Genomic DNA, 19,158 nt, shown 5'->3' with positions numbered 1-19,158 from the left:
TGAGCTTGTCCTCTCCCCTCTTTCACTCTCACATGTGTCATCCCGCTTGATCACTTCTGGTTACGTTATAATCTGTACTGTCTTATTTTGGTCTCAGTTTGATGTTAATGTTTTATGTGTCCCTTCCCCAAATGATCTAAACCCTTGGAGTGTGGAGCCTTTGTCCTGGGCCCCAGTCAGCGCTCAGTACACGCTTCCCAGTAGAGGTGGGCTGAACTGGGAGGGTCAGGCCCTCTCCTCCAGCAGCTGACCTTTTAACAGATCCAGTACCTGTAGACAGTCTAGTTCTTTCCTCAGAAGGAACAGTGGCGAGTGTTTGTGCTCCACACTCAGTATTCAGGTCTCATCTGTCTTCTTTGCTGCAGCTGTTTTATATTCGTGGAAGGTAGATGATTTAAATTGCCTTCTTTGACATGAAAGCAACATGCAGCTAGTTCTTGCCTTTTTTTTAAACGTAGGAGAAGTCTGAGGGAGCAGCCAGAGCTTAGCACTGGGCCATCCCGAGTTTGCAGGCTGCGTTGCAACCTCTGCTTTTGTGCGTAATGAAGGTTCCCACTCGATGTCTTTATGCTTTGGGTGCAATTTGAGATCTGTTTCCAAAAAAAGGGTCTCATTTCAAAATCCCACCTCTACGTTTGCTTTACTTTGTCCTGTTAACAACAGTAACAAAAATAAAACAAAACTAAAAACAAAACACCAAAAAATTCCCACCGAAAAACTTTTACAGGGGATTAAATCATTTGGATTGGACAGAATCATTGATATTTGGACGCTTCTTCAGCCGGAGGAAGAACGGAAGAGACGTGAGTGTCCTCCTTGCTGCGTGGGGTGGACGCAGGCACACAGTGGCGGGGTGGAGGCGGGCGGGCAGGTTCTGAGTCAGTTCCCGTTTGCTCTGGAGGAGCCAGTGTGGCTTCTTCTCATCAGCGGTGGGATGCCAGAGACCTCCTGTTTTCAGACGCACCGATGGCTCTTTCCAGACCCTTTTCTCAGGAGTCTAAGTTTCTCTGTCACGCTGGCCCCTAGGCCGTCTTCCCCACCATCTTTCTGTCTGCCCGGGTGACCTCACACACCGAGACTTCTGCATGGGCCCCATGTGATCCTTTCTAATTTTCTGTAGTGCTTTCGTTTTTTCATTACTGCACAATTTCGAGTCCCTGAGAAGCAGACAAGGATGTCAGCAGGGCTCTTGACCCTGAGTTTGGAGCTGGAGGGGCTATGGCACAGGTCACTGCGCTGACTTGCCCAGGCACCCACGGCAGGTTAGTGATGCCGTTGAGCCTGGACCTGGGTCTCTAGCTCTGAGACCATTCGTTTATCATGTGGTCAGTTAGGAGTGCACGTCGGTGCAGCCTGTGTCACCTTGACTCCTACGCCTGTTCCCTCTAGGAAACCTCGTCATTAAAGACAGGTTCATCAGAAGGTGGGTGCACAGAGAGGGCTTCAGTGGCTTCAAGCGGTATGTGACTGCGGCCGAGGACAAGGAGCTGGAAGCCAAGATTGCGGTCGTGGAGAAGTACAACATCCGGATTCCAGAGCTGGTGGAAAGGATAGAGAGATGCCACATAGAGGACTTGGACTTTGCAGGTGAGGGACACGGGGGCTCTTCACTTCCCCCTGGGGACGGGGGCAGCCCGCCTCCGGTGCCTCTTGCCAGCGTGGACATCATGGGTGACCAGGGGCGGCTGTGTCAATGGAACAAGGCTGCTGTTCTCCTGTGGCCTCTTTATTTCTGTTCTACTTCCAGCCCGTAGAAGGGGCTCCTGAGTCCCATCTCTGCTAGCGGCTGACCCTTGGCAAACCCCCAGCCTCTTCTGGGCCTCTGTCCCCTCGTGCGTAGGAAGCAGGCGGTGGGCAGCCGCCATGAGCTCTGGACTGGAACTCGGCCGTGTTTGCAACACCTGCAACGAATTTCTACTTTCCCCTCGTCTTTTTTTTGTCTCCCTTTTTTTTTCTGACTGAGGTTTCCTCTTTCCCCCTTTCTGCAGAGCCGCACCCAGGCAAGAAAACGTAATTAGCGTTTTGGGAGTGGTGGGAAGTGTAAGCTTTTCACCTCTTTCCTTTCTTTCCCAGTCACCCCCTCATCTGCCCGTCCGCTGTGTTTCTGTTCCAGAGTACATCTTGGGCACTGTGCACAAGGCCAAAGGCCTGGAGTTTGACACTGTGCATGTCCTAGATGATTTCGTGAAAGTGCCTTGTGCTAGGCACAACCTCGCTCAGCTGCCCCACTTCAGAGTCGGTAAGGAGACCGCTGGCGCCTCACTGCAGGGCTGCCTTGCTTTTTCTTGCACGCTGTGGCTCCTTGGAAGGATGCTTCTAGAACAAGAAAATCCTCCTGCTCCTAAATTTGTTGTTTTTAGACTGTGTGTTTAGAAAAACTGAGCCTCTAGGGTCCACCTCCCTCAGGGCTGCTCGGAGGGCAGCTGTGTTTATTGCATCCTGTTTAACCTGCACCGGCTCTTCAGCTGTGGGTTTTTCCCCATCAGACAGAAGCTCTAAAACAGTTTACCTGCTCACCAAGGTGTTTTTTCTTTAATTAATTCTCCTTTTTATTAAAGAGGCCGGAAAATCATACAAGGGATTAGTGTAAGCACTCTATCATTTGTCTGCTTTTGTATCAGTTTATACTCAAGGCTACCTGTTAAACTCTAAGCATCAGTGCTGTTTTTTTTTGTTTTTTTTTTTTTGTGGTACGCGGACCTCTCACTGTTGTGGCCTCTCCCGTGGCGGAGCACAGGCTCCGGACGCGCAGGCTCAGCGGCCATGGCTCACGGGCCCAGCCGCTCCGCGGCATGTGGGATCTTCCCGGACCGGGGCACGAACCCGTGTCCCCTGCATCGGCAGGCGGACTCTCAACCACTTGCGCCACCAGGGAAGCCCAGTGTTGTTGTTTTGGTTTTAAGTCTTATAATAAAACCATTTGAGGTTTTCCCACAAACAGACGAACAAAAGCTCTCTGTTAGTCATGGAGTCAAAATGTGGGTGTTCTGTGCCCCTAGTCTGTTAGAGTTTTGTTTCTTTTCAGAGTTGGTGTTTGTAGGAAAATTTTGCTTATAAAGCCAGCAAATCCTGAGGGTTTTTTGGGGCGATGGGGAGTAGTAAATTTTTTTTTTTTGGCTGTGTTGGGTCTTCGTTGCTGCACGCGGGCTTTGCACACGGGCTTTCTCTAGTTGCGGTGAGCAGGGGCTGCTCTTTGTTGTGGTGCATGGGCTTCTCATTGCAGTGGCTTCTCTTGTTGCGGAGCACGGGCTCTAGGCGCACAGGCTTCAGTAGTTGCAGCACGTGGGCTCAGTAATTGCGGCACAGGTTCTAGGGCGTGTGGGCTTCAGTAGTTGAGGCATGTGGGCGCAGTAGTTGTGGCGCGGGCTCTAGGATGCATGGACTTCAGTAGTTGTGGCGCATGGGTTCAGTAATTGTGGCTTGTGGGCTCTCGAGCACAGGCTCCATAGTTGTGGTGCACGGGCTTCAATAGTTATGGCTTGCAGGCTGTTGAGCTCAGGTTCAGTAGGTGTGGCACATGGGCTTAGTTGCTCCACGGCATGTGGGATCTTCCCGGACCAGGGATCAGACCCGTGTCCCCTGCATTGGCAGGCAGATTCTTAACCACTGCGCCACCAGGGAAGACCCGAATAGTAAACGTTTAGATAAGAATATAAATTTCTGTAAGCAGGCTTCCGTGTTGATATTTTTTCCCCCTTTGCTTTCTGCAGAGTCGTTTTCTGAGGACGAGTGGAATTTACTGTATGTAGCAGTAACTCGCGCCAGGAAGCGTCTCATCATGACCAGGTCACTGGAGAACATCTTGACTTTGGCTGGGGTAAGAGGACAGCATGAGTTAATTTAACAATGTCCGGATTTTACCGGTTTGAATAAGGGATCAGCCAACCCGGGGCCTTCGAGGCTTTTGGTTGGGGGTCTGCATCAGAAGAGAGAGGCTTCTCTTTCTTGGGTGCTTGGAGGCCGATTGCCAGTGGGGGAGGGTCCTTCCTAACCACAGAAACAAAAACCTGGGTTCTTTTCTACGTTCTTTCCTGAGTCAGTTTTAAAAGTTCTTTTTAAACACTAACTGCGCTCACGTCTTTGGTGAGTTCTCCCTGCTGGGTTAGCGCTCAGCACTCTTTGGGAAGAACAGCAGGAATGTCCTCTGGGTCTGCACGCCCTCCTCCTGCTCCCTGGTCCCTTTTGGACTGGTGGACTCCAGACTTGGACAGAATGTGTCCTGCCGGGGAGAGCGCGTGTTCAGGCACCTGTCCTTGTCACTGGTGAGAAGCAGGAAAGTGTCAGCCCTCCCTCTTTACCCCTCACAGACCAGCCCCCTCCCCCACCCCCTCATTTCCACGTCTTTTCTGCCTTTCAAGGTCTAGAGGATAAGCTGTTCAGTTTTTTCAACCCTCTTGGGTTGAAGCTAGAACAGAAATTTGAGCTAATGGTTACTACTTCGTCTGTCTTTCCCTGAAGCAAAGCTTCTTAAGCCTGAAACATAAAACTTACACGTAAAAGAGACTGTAAATATTCTTTTTTTTTTTTCCTTTTGGCTGTGCTGCATGGCTTGCAGGATCTTAGTTCCCTGACCAGGGATTGAACCCTGCATTGGAAGTCTTAACCACCAGATCGCCAGGGAAGTCCCTATAAATACTCTTTTTTCCTTAGCCGTCTCCCAAACGTGTGAGGTTTTGTACAGTAGGAGGATTTAGTCCAAGTGCTGTAGTGTGTGTTCTCTCAGAGGTGAGAACACTGGGAGCCGTGGAATCTCAGCTTTGCTGCTCACAGCTTGGGGCCTGGGCTGGGGGAGATGGGGGGCAGTGGTCCTTTCTAGTAAGTGGTGTCCACAGTCTCAGAGTTGGTAAGTGGTGGTAACACAGAACCCTGATGCTCATAATCGAATATCTGTTGAGTGTCTGATGTGTTCCAAGTGCGTGTCTAGGCCCTGGGGTGTGATAGTGGGCCGGAGAAATTCCTCCCCTCACAGAGCCTGAGTTCTAAGACGAGAGATAGATGGTAAACAAGTTAGCAAATAGCATTTCTCTTCACATTCTTGAGGAAGAGTGTGTCCGCGCTTAAAAGGGAGAAATTGCAGATGAATATGCTGCATGACCTGTCGTGGCCGCAAAAGCTTCCTGTGTGAGACTGATGACCTTGCATTTTTATTGCACTTTTCTCTGAACCCTCTCTGGCACTTGTCTTCCATGCCTCTCGAAGACAGGCCTGTTTGGCCATAAGAATGTTTCTGGAATTTGAAGTCAGCTGCATGCTTCCCCAGCAGCGTTGCTTCGCCTGGGCCTCGCTGTGTGTAACAGCTAATGTGTCAGCGCTTAGAACTGTAAGCCTTTTTCTTTGGCTGCACCCTTGGTGGCACCTGGGTCACCCAGTGGAGTTTCCAGAGATGACTTAGAGCAGAGTGCTGCCATCTCTTTCTGTCAAGGGCCAGACGGTAAATATCTGAGGCTTTGCAGGCCTGCAGTTTCTGCTGCGTCTTCTCAACTCTGCTACCACAGCAAAGAGAGCTGTGGGCCATCTGTTAACAAACGGTGGGCCACGTCCCAATAAAACTTTATTGACAGCAGCAGACGCTGGTCTGGATTTGGCCCCTGGTTGCAGTTTGCTGACTCCTAGTGTAGAGATAAGCATGGCTTTTTTTAACCTCTAAAACCAGTACCCTAGGGAGTGAAGTAGGAGAGTAATTTTTATGTACAAATAATCTGTACCTACTGTGTGAGTTTTTGCATAAACTTTGATCATAAGTAATTTTTTTTAGAACCTGTAGTATGGTTTTCTTGTAGAACCTGTGTTATGGTAGTGGTTAGATCTGTAACAGAAGCAGATTGTCACATCCGTGACTTTTTTTTTTTTTTGTGGTATGTGGGCCTCCCACTGTCGCGGCCCCTCCCACTGTGGAGCACAGGCTCTGGACGCACAGGCTCAGCGGCCATGCCTCACAGGCCCAGCTGCTCCGTGGCATGTGGGATCTTCCCGGACCGGGCCATGAAGCCGTGTCCCTTGCATCGGCAGGCGGACTCTCAACCACTGTGCCACCAGGGAAGCCCTCATCCATGTGAATGGAGGTCTTGTAGAGCAGTGATACTTCACAACATGGGCTACATAAGGAAAATTTTGAGACGTTTTAAAGTTGAGAAAATGGTATATCGAATTTCCGTGTACAAATCACCCATGTGTATATTTGGAGTCCACGTCTCTAAAACACCCTGGACCTTTCTCTCGTAACCACGGTCCCATTTTATAGCTTATAAAATTTATGGTGGTTCCTTATGGGCTCTACTACCCATTCTGCAGTCATACTTCTATGATTATCTCAGAAATGTCTTTTACAGTTGATTTGTTCAAATTAGGACCCAAACGCATGTTTGGTTATAAGGTCTTTTAAGCTTCTTAATTTAGAGCAGCCCAGGACCCCCTGCGTCCTTTCTGACGCTCCTGTCTTTTTGTGGAAACCGAGTTGGTTGTTCCCCAGAACGTCTCCCATTCTGGGTTTGTTCTGCTGTCCCCCGCCCTGGGCTCCCCATCACTGGAAGTCACTGCAGGGGCATGACTGGATTTGGGTCTAACTGTTCTGGCCAGAATCCTCCATGGGGGGTGGGGTGGGCAGGGGGCTTTGCTTTGTGTTGCATCCCATCAGGAGGCAGTGATTTCAGATTCCCTCCCTCTTAGTGATGCTCAGACTGTTTACCTTTTTAGTAGACAGGGCTAGGAAATCCGTATTTTTGAAAAGAAAAATCAACAGTTCTGATTATTATCATACTGATAATTCCAATCGCAATTCTTAATTTAAACTTCTTGTTGTTAAACGTGACACAAATGTATAAAACACACGGGCGGGTGCAACTAGGGGTGAGGTGGGCGTCCACCCAGGTCAGGAGAGTGGGTCTGCCAGCTGTCCCCACTGCCTTCCTGGTGGCCTCACAGCCAGCACCCCCACCCCACCCCCACCCCCGGGAGTAGCCACTGCCCCAGCTGTGACCACAAGCACTTTCTCACTTCTCCTCAGAGTTTTTTGCCGAGTGTGCACCACAGACAGTGAAAACCTTTTCTTCACCTGCTGTCCTTCTGCTCCCGTTTCGTGAGGCTGCTCTGTGTCCGCACTGTTGGAGCCGGTGGCCAATTACATTTATAAACCTCATCACTTGTGGTTTTCCAGCCCAATCAGATTTAACCTTTAAGGATTTTTACTTCTTTTAAATGCTTGAATATTTTCTCTTACACTGAAAATCTTGGTTCCGAATAGTATTTATTACTTACTTATTTATACTATTCTGTGTATAAAAGTTTTAATGTAATACCAGTATTACTGTTGGCAGAATACTGTATGGAATTTAAGATTTCCTACCAGCTCTGTTTCCCCACATTCCACTGAGGATGTGCAGTCAGAAGAGCATGTTCTGAAGGTGCCTGAGATGAGTCTTTTCCTCTTTGTGTGGTTTGATCACCAGTTTAATTGCAGGCAGATATGTTTCTTTGTCTACACTTCCTGAAAGAATTGCTTTCCTGTTTGATTATCTTTTTTGAATGTATAAAACTTACGTTTTCAAAGTGAAAACTTTGTAACACATGTATCCCCGAGAAGTCTCATTCCCTCCCTGTCTCCTGCAGACTTTCTCTCCCTCCATTGTTGATAGCTACTTTTTATTTATTTTTAAATTTTTGGCTGCGTTGGGTCTTCGTTGCTGTGCACGGGCTTTCTCTAGTTGCGGCGAGCGGGGGCTGCTATTCGTTGTGGTACGCAGGCTTCTCATTGCAGTGGCTTCTCTTGTTGTGGAGCAAGGGCTCTAGGCGCGCAGGCTTCAGTGGTTGCAGCACGCGGACTCAGTAGTTGTGGCATGTGGGCCCTAGAGCACGTGGGCTTCAGTAGTTGCGGCATGCGGGCCCTAGGGCGCAGGCTCAGTAGTTGTGGCACACGGGCTTAGTTGCCCTGTGGCATGTGGGATCTTCCCAGACCGGGGATCGAAGCCATGTCCCCTGCATTGGCAGGTGGATTCTTAACCACTGTGCCAACCAGGGAAGTCCCAATAGCTAGTTTTTAAAAATTAGTGTTTGATTTATCCTTCAGTATTTCTTTTTGCAAATATTGGCAGATATGTATATATATATTCTTCTGTTCTCCTTTTTCACAGAAAGTAGCATTCTGTAATATTCTTTACCTCACTTTGTCACCGAGAAATAGACATGGAAATCACTCTTTATTAGTTCCTTTTTTTTTAATACATCTTTTTAATAAATCTTTACTGGAGTATAATTGCTTCACAATGTTGTGTTAGTTTCTGCTGTATAACAAAGTGAATCAGTTATATGCACACACATATCCCATATCCCCTCCCTCTTGCGTCTCCCTCCCACCCTCCCTATCCCACCCCACTAGGTCATCACAAAGTACCGAGCTGATCTCCATGAGCTGTGCAGTAGCTTCGCACCAGCCATCCATTTTACATTTGGTAGTGTATGTATGTCAGTGCTACTCGCTGACTGCATCCCAGCTTCCCCTTCCCCCCTGGGTCCTCAATCTGTTCTCAACGTCTGCATCTTTATTCCTGCCCTACCACTAGGTTAATCAGTACCATTTTTCTAGATTCCATATATATGTGTTAGCATACAGTATTTGCTTTTCTCTTTCTGACTTACTTCACTCTGTATGACAGACTCTGGGTCCATCCACCTCACTACAAATAACCCATTTTCATTCCTTTTTATGACTGAGTAATATTCCATTGTATATACATGCCACATCTTCTTTATCCATTCATCTGTCGATGGACATTTAGGTTGTTTCCATGTCCTGGCTATTGTAAATAGTGCTGCAATGAACATTGTGGTACATGTTATCTTTTTGAATTATGGTTTTCTCAGGGCTATATACCCAGTACTAGGATTGCTGGGTCATATGGTAGTTCTGTTTTTAGTTTTTTTTTTTGTTTTTTTTTTTTTTTGCGCTACGCGGGCCTCTCACTGCTGTGGCCTCTCCCGTTGCGGAGCACAGGCTCCGAACGTGCAGGCTCAGCGGCCATGGCCCACGGGCCCAGCCGCTTCGCGGCATGTGGGACCCTCCCGGACCAGGGCATGAACCTGTGTCCCCTGCATTGGCAGGCGGACTCTCAACCACTGCGCCACCAGGGAAGCCCTGGTTTTAGTTTTTTAAAGAAGCTATATACTGTTCTCCATAGTGGCTGTATCAATTTACATTCCCACCAACAGTGCAGGAGGGTTCTCTTTTCTCCACACCCTCTCCAGCATTTATTGTTTCTAGATTTTTTGATGCTGGCTCTTTATCAGTTTCTAAAGCTCTTTCTCCTTTTTATAGCTGAGTAGTATTCACTGTGTCCATTTATCATGATTTATGTAGCTCCTCGCTGATGGGTATTGGGTTCTTTCCAATCTTTTGGTTTTAAAACTAATGCCACAATGCATACTCTTATGCACAAGTCATGTTCTGTTTTTGCCAGTGCTTCTTGGGGATACATTTCTATAGTCTAAATTTCTGGATCAAGGGTAAATGGATATGTCATTTTTCTAGATATGGCTAAATTCATCACATGGATTTTATACCTTAGAGTCCCACAAGTTATGTATTAGAGTCTAATAGGCTTTTTAAAACTAACTGGAAGCTTATCAGTTGGTCACTGCATATATTTTATGGGGAAAATGAATTTTCTTCATGGAAAAAAGAACACAGACTCTAGAGAAATACTTCCCCCTTACTGAGGCTGGGCTGGGAAACATCTGTTGGCCCACAGGGTGGGGGGCTCTGAGGAAACCCCGGAAATATTGCCCATTTGCATGACTAGATGTTTCTAAGTCTGAAGGACCTTGCGTGAGGACTTCTGCTTTTTCTTTATCGCAGCTGCAATATGAACCAGTTTGGGTGCATCCTGTTTCAGAAGTGGCTAAGTCTACCCTCAGCTCATGGGGGATCTTGGAGGTTCTGGAGGGAGAGAGGAGGGTAGTCACTGGAGAAGGTGAAAGCATGTCGTGCCTGGTGAGGATTTAGAACAAAAGGGAGCCCTTGTTTCCTGCTACCTTATCACCTGTAAGGTGATGAGCCATCCTGGTCTCCCCTGTAACCAAAAGTAGGGCAGGCAGACTCCTTTTTCTCTGACCCCCATAGAAAATCTAGGTAAACACCTTTTGTTTCTTTAAGTTTTGAGGAAGCGAGGGGATCATTACATTATTGAATTATTAAATGACGTGGAGTTATGCTGGTTGCTCAAAGACGCTTCTCAGCCTCAGCATCTTGGATTCTGAACCCAGCGCTCACGGGTCTCTCCTTAGAACAGGGCCTGCACAGAGTCAGCACTCAGTGCGCATTTGTGGGATGAGGGACAGCAGCATCCCCTCCTGTTGAGAAGCTTTGCGGGGCCAATTCTACAGGTCCGGGTCAGACTGGGTCCTCCACGTGGGCGCTCTGAGACCTTGGCAAGTTACTCATTGCTCTGTACCTCTGTTTCCTAGTCTGTAATACTGGCAAAACAGCGATCACCACACCTCAGAGGAGACGGTTAGAGAAGGGTTGTGATGAGCTGATGAGATAACTGCATTACAGTCGATTGGGAGAAGCGTCAGGGTCCTCAGTGATGGCTACTTGTCTTTGAGACGTTGACCTCCAGGGGCAGGGGCCGAGGGAGGCCTGGCATTTAGGAGGAGATTAATAATAAGCAGGACATATAATAGTAAATCATAAAACAGGTAAATCTGATTGCATCGAGATGTAAAGCTTCAGTGTGATAAAGTAACAGCTAACATATAGTTAACCCTTAAAAAAAACATCTTTCGTGGCAGTTGTCGTTTTGCCAGTTTTACTGATAAGAAAACTGAGGCACCGAGTAGAATCACCTGCCCAAAGGTGCACTACCCCAAAGTGGGTAGACTGGGCTGTGAACTGAGGTGAGTCTGCAGGGCCTGTGCCCTTCACCGTGCCGGCCGCTGCTTTGCATGAAGTTAAAAGGCCCGTCACGGAGTGGAGGGGACACTTCCCCCATCCGTCCTGCATGTGCTTACTAAGCGCAGCTGTACTCAGCACTGTACTGGGCACAGTGCTGAGGTTGTGGGCATGAGCCAAGCATAACTCTGCCCTCCTTGAGCTTATGTGCTTGTGGAAAAGAGGACCCACACAGTCATAAAGAACTGCACATTCCTGAGACACAGGCAACCTAGTGGGTAAATGGGCAAAGGAAGCCCCAGGGGCCAGGGAATCTGTTAAAAAAATTTATATTTATGCAACCTCCTTGATGGTCAGGGAAATGCAACCTAAAATTGTCTGATGGGTGAGAATGAAGAAGTCTGTCCTTTCAGATTCTGGCCAGGATGGTCGGGGGTGGGCACTGGTTCTCAAAGTGTGGTCAGAGGAACCTTTTGGGAACCTTTCACAATACACACTGTACGTGTACTCCGTGCTCTTCTCATAATACTGGGTAGTTACTTGCCCTGAAACCTCAGTGTTCTCACAAGTGTACAGTGGAGTTTTCCAGAGGCCACATGGCATGTCGTCACCACAGATTGAACCCAGAGGCAGAGATGGGAGCCCAGTTGCCTTCTTTTAAGCTGGACATGAAAGAGATTTGCAAAAATGTATAGCAATGCTACTCTTCTCGTTAAAGTTTTTTTTTTTTTTTTAATAAAAACCCTGCAATTATTTGAGCCATTATTTAAGTGTTACAGGCAGTAGAACACAACGCCTAATTGACATATTAGCTGTCCAGTCTGTTTATTTACTTTTATTGAGCTGGTTTGTTTTCATGGTACCCTTTGTTTTTTTTCTTTTTTGGCCACACTGCACGGCATGTGGGATCTTAGTTCCCCAACCAGGGATTGAACCCGCGCCCCCTGCATTGAAAGGCAGAGTGTTAACCACTGGACTGCTGGGGAAGTCCCTTGTTAATGTTTTTATTTTTAATACAATTGTTTTTCATAAAAATATACAGGTTAACATATGATAGGTTTATTATGTTTTAAATGAATTAATAAACATTTTAAAACGTTTGGGACTTCCCTGGCGGTGCAGTGGTTAAGACTCCAGGCTCCCAATGTAGGGGGCCTGGGTTCGATCCCTGGTCAGGGAGCTAGATCCTACATGCATGCCGCAACTAAGAGTTCGCATGCGTCAACTAAGGAGCCCATGGGCCTCAACTAAGACCCGGCACAACCAAAAGACAAAAGTTTAAATTTCTAATCAGGTAAACATTAGTAGCTCTAACTCATGGAAGCAATACCTCTTTGGAGCCTTTAATGTTTATTAGTGTAAAGGAGTCCCGAGACCAAAATGTTTGAAAACCACTGCTCTGCAGCAGTGTTTTTCCAACTGTAGATTGCAATTTATTAACGATTTAGGAACCTAGTTAGTGGGTTATGATGATCTTTAAAAAAAAAAAAAGGGAAGTGGAGTAAAGTCTAAAGGAGGAATCAGTCCACAGCATGTGAGGTTACATACTATTTTGTGAAACTGATTTCAGTCTTTCATACATGCATTTGTGTGTATGTAGAATTGTAATGCTGAGTGGATTTCTTGGCGTGGATCGGGGTCAGAAAAGGTAGAAAGCCCTGGAGGACCTCTTGCATGTGTGGGCGGGAAATCATGTACAAGGATGTTCATTGCTGCGTTGTTGGAAATAATTTGGTAACATCAGTCTCCACACAAAGGGACTGTCTTAATAAAATGTGGGAGAGTGAGATGATTGAATCCTGTACAGCACTTAAAAGAAATGTACTAGGGCTTCCCTGGTGGTGCAGTGGTTGAGAGTCCACCTGCCGATGCAGGGGACACGGGTTTGTGCCCCGCTCCGGGAAGATCCCACACGCCGCGGAGCGGCTGGGCCCGTGAGCCATGGCCGCTGAGCCTGCGCATCCGGAGCCTGTGCTCCGCAGCGGGAGAGGCCACAACAGTGAGAGGCCCACATACCGCAAAAACAAAAACAAACAGACAAAAAAAACCAAAAAGAAATGTACTAGATGAGAAGCAAACTAACAGTATAACACTTACGTAAATAAATACCTATAAGATGACACCTTATGTTCTTAGAAATATACGTTAAGTGTAAAGCCAGTTTAGAATGGATTGGAAAGGATTCATGCCAGATTCATGATGCTGCTTTCCCCTAGGGAGGGAATGTGATGACAGATGGGCAAAGGGGACTCCAAGAAAATCTCTAATTTTATTTTAGAAAGGATTTCCCACAGTTAGATTGGGAACACTAGTGTTTATTTATTTTCTGTTCTTTCCTAAAGCAGGTAGCCAGATCCTGAAAGAGAGAAAAACCATATAAATCAGAACTTTGGACACGGATTTTGCAAAAATTGGATAAATAGCCAGTTGTAATCCAAAAAAACATGAAATCATAATTATTTTGTCAGCAAGTATTTGCAGTCTTACTGGTATGCCAGAACCTTGTTAGCCTCCTGTGGGGCAGCAGCAGACCAGACCCTGGTCCCTGTTCTCATGGCATTTCCCGTCTGGCGTTTGATCTGGGTGCCCATTGTGTGCAGTGGCTGAGCACTTAGCTCTCGGTGTTGTGTGTCTTCCTCACAACAGCCGGGTGAAGTGGGTGCTGGCTTCTGTGCATTTTACAGATGGAGAAACTGGGGTTTAGAGAGTTTGAGTGTTTGCCCCCTAGGACAGCCAAAGACTTGCGAGATGGTAGTGGGCAGGACTGATGTGGGCAGGTCTTTTAAGCTCATCTGGGCTGTAAAGAGAATATACAAGTCATCCTTAATGATTCAGGCACAGGTCAGCCTAAGATAAAATCCAGAAATAGTCCTGAAATATCATTATAGCCAACAGTTTCACATTTGTCCATTAAACCTTTCCTTTTTAAACTGGCCGTTTTAGCAAGAATCTAGCTAGACTGGGTCCAGCTGTGAGTGTTCTCTTGGAGACGGTGTTACAGGCAGGAGGAAGGTAGAGAAACGGAGGGAAGATGCAGGGGTCAGTGCTCTTCTCATTCCGGGACTTGTGCAAGGTCTACAGAGTGTTGACAGCCCTCAGCTGTTGGGGTGTCCAAGTAGGAAGTGGCAGAGGCATTGCTGTGACTCTTGTCCTCACTCTTTCCTTCCCAGGAGTATTTCTTGCAAGCAGAGCTGACAAGTAATGTTTTGAAGACAGGCGTGGTCCGCTGCTGCGTGGGGCAGTGCAGCAACGCCATCCCCATGGACACCGTGCTCACCATGCGGAAGCTGCCCATCACCTATGTACGTGTCTTGGCCACGACCTCTGCTCTCCGTAGGATTTAGTTCATTCGTCTTTGTGCCCATCTGGGTTGTGGGTGAGGGAGGTGAATGGGAAGCTCGTCCAGTCCTTCCACGAGGAAGGCCCGGAGGTGTCTGGTGGGCCTCAGTGTCACAGACGCTGGACACAGTGGGGCCAGGCTGGGTGACCACAGTCTGGGAGGTGGGCTTGTGTGGACACTCAGATGAGGACAATTTACCTGGGGGCCCAGTTAGGTTTTTCTTGGCTCTTCATCCCTTGCCTTGATACGTTCTGGGGGATTTGATAGAGCAGAGTCCACCCTGGGCACTTGTGCTGGGAGAGGTACGGCCTCAGGGCCACACAGGCGGGTCTGAAAGCATCAGTCATGATGGCAGTGCTGGTGGTGGTTGGTTCACGCTTCTTGGTGGGAAACGCTTGCCCTTCAGTTGTTCCCCCTGCTCCCTTTTTCTCATCCTGCCCTGCAGAGCAACAGGAAGGAAAACAAGGGTGGGTACCTGTGCCACTCATGTGCGGAGCAGCGCATTGGGCCGCTGGCCTTCCTGACTGCCTCCCCCGAGCAGGTGCGCGCCATGGACCGCACCGTGGAGAACATCGTGCTGCCCCGGCATGAGGCCCTGCTCTTCCTCGTCTTCTGAGGTGCAGGGAGCTCTCTCCTCCGGCCGGGATGCTGGGCAGACTCCTGCCTCCGTGGACGGCGGCATGGGGGGCTCCCTCCCCGAGACCGGACTCACTCACAGAGCATCTTCTGAGGAAGATGAAGCCGACTGGAGCTGGACTTGCCGTGTCTCCACCCCTGGAGGTAGCCAGACCCCACTGCCCCTCCTCCACCCCAGCAGGCCGGGGATGCAGGGGATGGTCTTTTGATAAAAAAAAAAAGAAAAAAAAAAGAAAAATTATGTATTTAAACTTTTATTACAAGGTTTCGATTAAACAGGCATTGTAGCACTGGCGTTCCACTGTGTGACGGCCCCTGCCTTCAGCCCTGCTGTTTCTGGACTTTCTCCTTTTCTCCTCTTACTCTTTTCAAAGCTCTGTAACTGTTCACAGTGCACACCAAGCAGAGTAGGAAGCTTATTGTCCAGGGTGACAACTAATGCATCAAAAATGAGATTTTTCATGCTGTGGGGAATCACACATGTATAAGACACAGGGTGCGCCTTTGTCATCATGGGGTTCACAGCCTGAACAGGGAGGCAACGTGACATATAACAAGACAAGTAGAAAGTGACACTAGCTAGACACCTTGTGTTCCCACAGGTAGAACGGAAGACCAGAAATACCTGAGAGGGAGGTGAAGTAGGCCAGCCACGTTGTGGGGGAGACAGGAGCAGGTGGAGATGGGCAGCTGGTACCTCGTTCACTGCCTGGGGATGCTGGGTGGATGTCGTAATAAAGCTGTTCTTTATAGAGACCAGTGGAAAAACCCATGTTGCTTAGCCGTACATGGATCTGGTTTTTTACATTTTTGCCATGCAGCACTTCAGGGATGCAGATGGCAGGTGAGGGCATTGCCCAGAGAGTTCACCAGCTAGTGTCTGAGCCCAGTCAGCGGAGTGGAGAGCAGACTCCTAGCCTCATTGTTGCGGCCGCCCCTAACCTCTCCCGCGTCAGGCCTCTAGTGGAGTTTAGCGAGCAGGCCGGTGAGTAAAGCAAGGGTGCTGTTGGATCGGGCTGGGGTGCTTGGAAAGGGTGATGGACACGTCTGCATATAGCAGAGAATTCACAGAATGGGCCCTGAAGACAGAGGTGGGACGGGGTGCTTTCATCTGCTCCGCCGGCATGCCTGGCCTCGCCTCGCCTCGCCTTGCCTCATTTGGTGCTTTTGGTTAACTCAGAGCAAAACAGCACGTCAAAGGAAATGGTTTGGATTTGGAGGTCACAGTGCTCAGAGTCGTTCAGAAGAGGGGTTTGTGGGGGTGGGTGGCAAGAGGGGCCATGAACACGTTTTCTGGAAATCTGCTTTTACCAACCAGAGAGGAAGCAACTTATTTATTGGGGAGAAGTCATGGATTCTCTAGACCTTCTCAGAGCACCTGATGTGGGGCAGGGCCCTGGTCGCGGGCGTCTGCAGTCAGCCGTGGTCCTGACTCGGAGAGGTGACAGTAAGAGGTGTGATGTGTGTCAGGTGTTTGGAGGCGGGCCGCTCGGGTGTGGGGCAGAGGGCGTCCAGAGAGGGGACCGCACTGCTGCTCTGGGGCGGGAGGGGTGTCTCTCTCAGAGGTGAGGTCGGAGGACCACCAAAGCGGGTGGTGCTGGAGCTGTTTTTAATAACGAGGTGAGTCGTTAGCTATTAAAGAAGAAAAGAATATTCTAGAAAGAAGGAAAAACATGAAGGTGTTGGTGGTCACGGCACTACCAGGGCAAAATGTCAGCACTAGTATTTTGGTACTTATTTAAAAAATAATAGGATCTAGGAATTGATGCTGGTACTTTATTTTTTAAGTGTTAAGAATTTCTGTAAAATCAAGTGGTTGGTGTGTTTCAAATAGAAAAACAATTTTTAAATACACAGTAAAAATAGAAATGTTATTTATTTTAGTTTCTTATCAGTAATCAGTTTAAGATAGAAATTCCTATATAAAACTTAACGATTTTGTTAAATATACTTATAAAGTTAATTATATTCTATTTATTTTTATTAAAAATTTTTTATTGAAGTGTAGTTGATTTACAATATTATATTAGTTTCAGGTGTACAACATAGTGATTTAATATTTTTATAGATATACTCCATTTAAAGTTTTTAAAAATGGTTATATTTCCCTGTGCTGTACAATATATCTTCGTTGCTTGTCTATTTTATACATAGTAGTTTGCATCTCTTAATCCCATACCCTTATCTATAAGTGTTAAATACCCATTATCACTTTAATTAAAGTGATTAGATGGAAAGAGTAAAAGCATTATTCAAAAATGTAAACTAAATACTACATGAAAATGAAGATCTTTTAGATCTTTTATAAGGTATAGTCTTTAAAATATGGGGCTTCCATGATTTCATTTAGTTGTTAATGTATTTTTGTGCACAATTTTCTGTAGAAGTTTGTTTTGTTTTTACACCACGTAAATTGGGAGAAAAAATAATTATAAGCTAGTTCCAAATATTTTTCTTTGGTTCATTAATTTTTAAATAATCCCTCTTATTTGATAACTTAGAGGAGTTCTTTTTTCAGTTGTTTAAGAATGTGCAGTCTACTGATAGCAAGTTCTAGTTTTTTTGTTTCAAAGTTAGGATTTCTGATTTGTCTCTGTCTTTGACTTTATCATGTATATAGAGGTTCTGATGCAGAGTTACTCATATAAAAACAAATTCTGTTATGTCATAATCCATTTGTTTAGAAGGTATTTGAAATAAAATAAAAATTATTCTTGGAATAGAAGTGTTAAAATATCATAGTGCATTGTAGACTATGCATTAGTTTTTCCTTTCACATAATTATTCTCAAAACATATTTCAGATTTTAGATTTTTCAAAAACTAGGTGATAGTAGTTGACCAACCTGAAATACTGGCATAGAGAAATTTTAAAATGTCACAGAACATCAGCACCTGAAATTGCATTCACTAAAGGTATGCCACTGTAGGAAAGGCTTGGGGAAATGAGATGTGTGTGGCTGGAGAATGTATATAGTAGGAGCCGGCTAGCGAGGGCCAGGTAACAAAGGGCCCGGGACACGAAGGAGTTTGGGTGGTATCCTCAAAGATTATGAGTCAATGAGAGATTTTAAGACATCAGATTTTGTTTTCAGGAAGAACATTCCAGTTGTAGATTGGAGGATGTTTTAAGAAGGTCAGATCAATTAAGAGGCTCAGAGTTGTGATCTCTGCAAGAAATGACAACCGCTGGGCTGGACCAAGACAGGCAAAATGGGTCTGGTGAGGAAGGGATGGACCTAGGTGAGTGGTCCTCAGAGTGTGGCCCCAGATGAACAGCGTCAGCATCCCTTGGGAACTTGATAGAAATGCACATTCTGTTCTTCACCCACATCTACTGGATCAGAACCCATGAGACAGCCCAGCAGCTGGCATTTAACCAGCTCTACAGTGATTCTGATACACACTGAATTCTGAGAACTTCTGCTCTCAGGATTAGAAGGTAGAATCAGTAGGACTTAGTGCTTCAGTGGGAGTGGCGAGTCGGTGATAGGAATCCCGATGGGACCCCTGGTCTTCTGGCTTGTTTTCAGGATGGGTGAGGGTACCCATCATTAGGACAGAAAACATAGGGTGTGTGGTAGGTTTGTATAAAAACAGTGATGGGTTTGGTTTTGACATGTTGAGTTTGGGTGCTTATGAGAAACCCAGGTAGATTTGTCCTGGAGGCTATTGGGAAAACAGGTGTGTACATCAGCAGACCTGTTTGGGCTGGGAGCAGAGGATTTAGAGCTGTCATGTGTAAGTGGTGGGTGAGGTAGATCAGTGTAGGGGTCTCTGAGCTCACCCCAGCATAGGGTCCAGAGAGAAAAGAGCAGAGGACGACGAGGCTTGGGAGGAAAAAGGAAGAGGATTCTGTGAAGGAAGTGACAGCTAGTTCCGAAAGATAGAGCTGCTGCTGAATTCAGGAGAGGAAGGGGTTTAAGCAGGAGTGAGCTTTAGCATCCAGCACTGTCCAGACCTAGGGGAATGAAGGTATAGAGCCCGAGGTGATGGTGTTAGTGCAAAGCCTATTATCTGCTCTACCTTCACCCAAGGTCATCCTTTAAAGAACCTACCCAGGGCCTCAAGAAGTAGCTGACAGGACTCAACATCCTGGATTGTTTTTTTCCTTTTTTAAATGTCCAATTCAATGGTCCTGGATTTTTTTTTATGTAATCATTTTCCTGGTATTATGTTTTCTTGATCTGGAGCCTGTGACAGAAAAGGTAACATTCTAATGAGTGGTTTGGAGCTGCATGAGGAAGGGCCACTGACTTCCTGGCCTGAGGTGGAGGGACCTCACTGTCCTGTCCTACCCC

At 46.9% G+C, this 19,158-nt stretch overlaps 1 protein-coding gene across 6 annotated transcripts in view; it reads left to right on the top strand.

The window, feature by feature from the left end:
• The window catches only part of FBH1 (F-box DNA helicase 1), a 46,559-nt gene extending 29,912 nt beyond the window's left edge, over positions 1–16,647 (top strand). For 5 of the 6 annotated variants that reach the window (XM_032622176.1, XM_032622175.1, XM_032622178.1 and 2 more), the window contains 6 exons: positions 728–803; positions 1,390–1,587; positions 2,114–2,239; positions 3,711–3,817; positions 14,053–14,184; positions 14,668–16,647. In XM_032622176.1, coding sequence (XP_032478067.1) covers positions 728–803; positions 1,390–1,587; positions 2,114–2,239; positions 3,711–3,817; positions 14,053–14,184; positions 14,668–14,838 — 810 coding nt within the window. In that variant the 3' untranslated portion in view covers positions 14,839–16,647. Of the gene's footprint in view, positions 1–727; positions 1,263–1,389; positions 1,588–2,113; positions 2,240–3,710; positions 3,818–14,052; positions 14,185–14,667 lie in introns of all 6 variants that reach the window. The other variant, XR_004348374.1, reaches the window with a different exon arrangement.
• The last annotated feature ends 2,511 nt before the right edge of the window (positions 16,648–19,158 follow it).

This window comes from Phocoena sinus, chromosome 2 (genome assembly GCF_008692025.1).
Source record: "Phocoena sinus isolate mPhoSin1 chromosome 2, mPhoSin1.pri, whole genome shotgun sequence".
Lineage (NCBI taxonomy): Eukaryota > Metazoa > Chordata > Mammalia > Artiodactyla > Phocoenidae > Phocoena > Phocoena sinus.
This window is presented reverse-complemented; position numbering and strand designations above follow the sequence as displayed.